General features: G+C 62.1%; 1 protein-coding gene across 1 annotated transcript; it reads left to right on the top strand.

Moving 5' to 3' along the window:
- The first annotated feature begins 1,346 nt into the window (after positions 1 to 1,346).
- On the top strand, positions 1,347 to 2,504 carry HTR1B (5-hydroxytryptamine receptor 1B). The gene has a single exon (XM_044421779.1). The coding sequence runs from the start codon at positions 1,347 to 1,349 to the stop codon at positions 2,502 to 2,504; it is 1,158 nt and encodes a 385-aa protein (XP_044277714.1).
- Positions 2,505 to 2,835: the final 331 nt, after the last annotated feature.

The following is a 2,835-nucleotide window of genomic DNA, read 5'->3' as shown; positions in this document are numbered from 1 at the left end:
CTCGTTTGCTCCCGCCGCCTGGCCAGGCCAGCAGAAGCGACCTGCCGGGGCAGAACAAGGTCCGTTGGCCAGCCTACCAAGACCTCAAGGCAGCCCCCCTCTCCGGGGCTCTGCGCCTCTGACCGAGGAGGCGCCCCTTGGGCTGCCACGGGTCCCACGCCCATCAGCCTTCCCCGACAGCTGCCCCCGGGTGGGGTGACTGGACCTAGCGCCCTTGCCGCCCACGTCTGCGCAGGGTCCCGGGCTGGGGAAAGGGGTCGGGCCAGCCAGAGCAAGGCCGTCCGTGGCCAGACCTGACTCCCACACCCAGCAGCCGCGAAGCATGCCTACCTGGGTCGCCACGGGGGGCCATCCCGCGCTCCCTCCTTCCAGGGCGGCGGAGGCGTTTTAGAGCAGTGGGGAGCACGCGCCAGTTCGAAGGGGCGTCTGAACCCTCCCCGGCAGGCAAAGGGGGCACGAAGATGACGAACTCGGGCTGGAGAGGTGCGGGGGAAGAGGAGGGACCCGCTCGCCGCCGTCGGTGCTAGGACCCGGCGGCGTCCTCGCGGGGCAGGCAGGGGCGGGGCGGGGCGCGGGCGAGGGGCCGGAGCTCAGTGACAGCGGCCGCGAGTTGCCTGGCGGGGCTCGCGCGGAGCGGAGCGGCGCGGAGCCGGAGCGGCGCTGTATATATAGAGCGAGCGCGCGAGCGGGCGAGCCGGCGCGAGGTGCGGCAGGGGCTGCGCGCCCTGCTCCCGGGCCGCCTCTGCCGGGCAAGTCCGCCTCTCCGGGCTCGCGGCGCCTCGTAAGGGGCGCCCCATCCCGTGCGCTCGGCTCGCCGCCCGCCGCCTCGGCCGGCCGCCCCCGGCGAAAGTTGCCGCACTTGGCGGCGCCCGCGAGGTCGGAGGAGGGTCCGCCGCCCGTCCTGCCCGGCGCGCGAGCGGGCGCGCCCTGCGGCTCGCTCGGGCAGCCGCGCCGGTGCCGCCGCTCCCAACTTCGCCGCGCCGCTCGCCTCTCCTGTGGCCGCCTCCGCGGGCGGAAAAGTGGCAAGATGGAGCCCCGCCGCGCTCGGGCGAGCGGCTGCGGCTGCCGCCGGCGGAGACGGTCTCGCCCGGAAGCCCGCACGTGCTGAGGCGCCGGCCGACGGTGGCGGAAGGTGGGTGGGCCGGCGGGCGGCGGCGCAGCCATGGTCCGCCTGGGCGCGGGCGGCGTCCCCATTGGGTGAGCCCATGCACACGCTCCCCCGCCGGCCCGCCGGCCCGAAGACCGGCTCGGGCGCGGGCTTCTCCTGGGATGAGGCGGGCTGCGGGGCCGTCGCCCTGCCCGGGCTGCTGCTGAGTCCGCGGCCCCGTCGCGGCCGCTCGTGAGGCATGGAGCAGCCCAGGCTCTGCCGGTCCGGGCTGGACGGTCTGAGCGCCTTCCGCGCCAACGACTCGGATCAGGTCCGGAACTGCAGCGCTCAGGAGAGCTCCGTCTACCAAGATGGCACCCCGCTCTCCTGGAAGGTTGTCCTGACCATCATCCTGGCCCTTATCACCTTGGCCACCATACTGTCCAATGCTTTTGTCATCGCCACCGTCTACCAGAGCCGCAAGCTCCACACACCAGCCAACTATCTCATTGCCTCCCTGGCCGTCACTGACCTCCTGGTATCCATTCTGGTCATGCCAATCAGCACCATGTACACTGTGACTGGGAAATGGACCCTGGGCCAGATTGTCTGTGACATCTGGCTCTCTTCGGATATCACTTGTTGCACTGCTTCCATTCTCCATTTGTGTGTGATCGCACTGGACAGATACTGGGCCATCACGGATGCAGTGGAGTACTCTACCAAAAGGACGCCCAAGAGGGCAGCTGTCATGATCGCCCTGGTGTGGATCTTCTCCATCTCTATCTCAATCCCCCCTTTGTTCTGGCGCCAGTCAAAAGCTGAAGAGGTGGCTGATTGCGTGGTGAACTCTGATCACATCTTGTACACCATCTACTCCACAGTGGGAGCCTTCTACTTCCCCACCTTGCTGCTGATCATTCTCTATGGAAGGATCTATGTGGAAGCCAGATCTAGAATTTTGAAACAGACGCCAAAGAACACAGGCAAACGGTTAACCAGAGCTCACTTAATTACGGATTCTCCAGGGTCAACATCATCTGTCACTTCCATAAACTGCAAGGCCTCAGAGGTCTCCAGTGAGACAGGATCACCTGTGTATATGAACCAAGTTAGAGTGAAGGTGTCAGATGCCTTGCTGGAAAAAAAGAAGCTGACAGCTGCCAGAGAGCGGAAAGCTACCAAGACTTTAGGGATTATTTTAGGAGCCTTCATCGTGTGCTGGCTGCCCTTCTTCATCATCACTTTGGTGTTGCCTATTTGTAAAGATGCTTGCTGGTTTCACATGGCCATCTTTGACTTCTTCACATGGTTGGGATATCTTAACTCTTTGATCAACCCCATCATCTATACCATGTCTAATGAAGACTTCAAGCAGGCATTTCACAAATTGATACAGTTCCGATGCAGAAGTTGAATTCTGAATGCAGCTTAACTATAATTCTCCAGGGCGGGAGGCTTGAATGCATTTTGTTTGTCTGGTTCTGCAGGTAGGTGGATAATTCTTACCATCTTGCTGTCTCTGTGGAAAGTGATACTCTCTTTTAATGGCACAGCTGAGTTCAGTTTAGAGTTTGCTACACATGCAAACATAGTGTAGCTTCCCTTCCCAGGTGGAAGTTTCTGTAAAACAGCCTCCTTCTGAGCCTTGGTTGATAATGCTGCTGCATCTCACTGTACACCGAGTAACATTGTGAAGGAAGTAGTTTTGGCCTTAAAACGATTGTTTCTCTGGGATTATGCCTTGT

The sequence above is a fragment of the Varanus komodoensis genome, unplaced genomic scaffold (assembly GCF_004798865.1).
Source record: "Varanus komodoensis strain SLA01 unplaced genomic scaffold, ASM479886v1 scaffold12, whole genome shotgun sequence".
NCBI lineage: Eukaryota > Metazoa > Chordata > Lepidosauria > Squamata > Varanidae > Varanus > Varanus komodoensis.
This window is presented reverse-complemented; position numbering and strand designations above follow the sequence as displayed.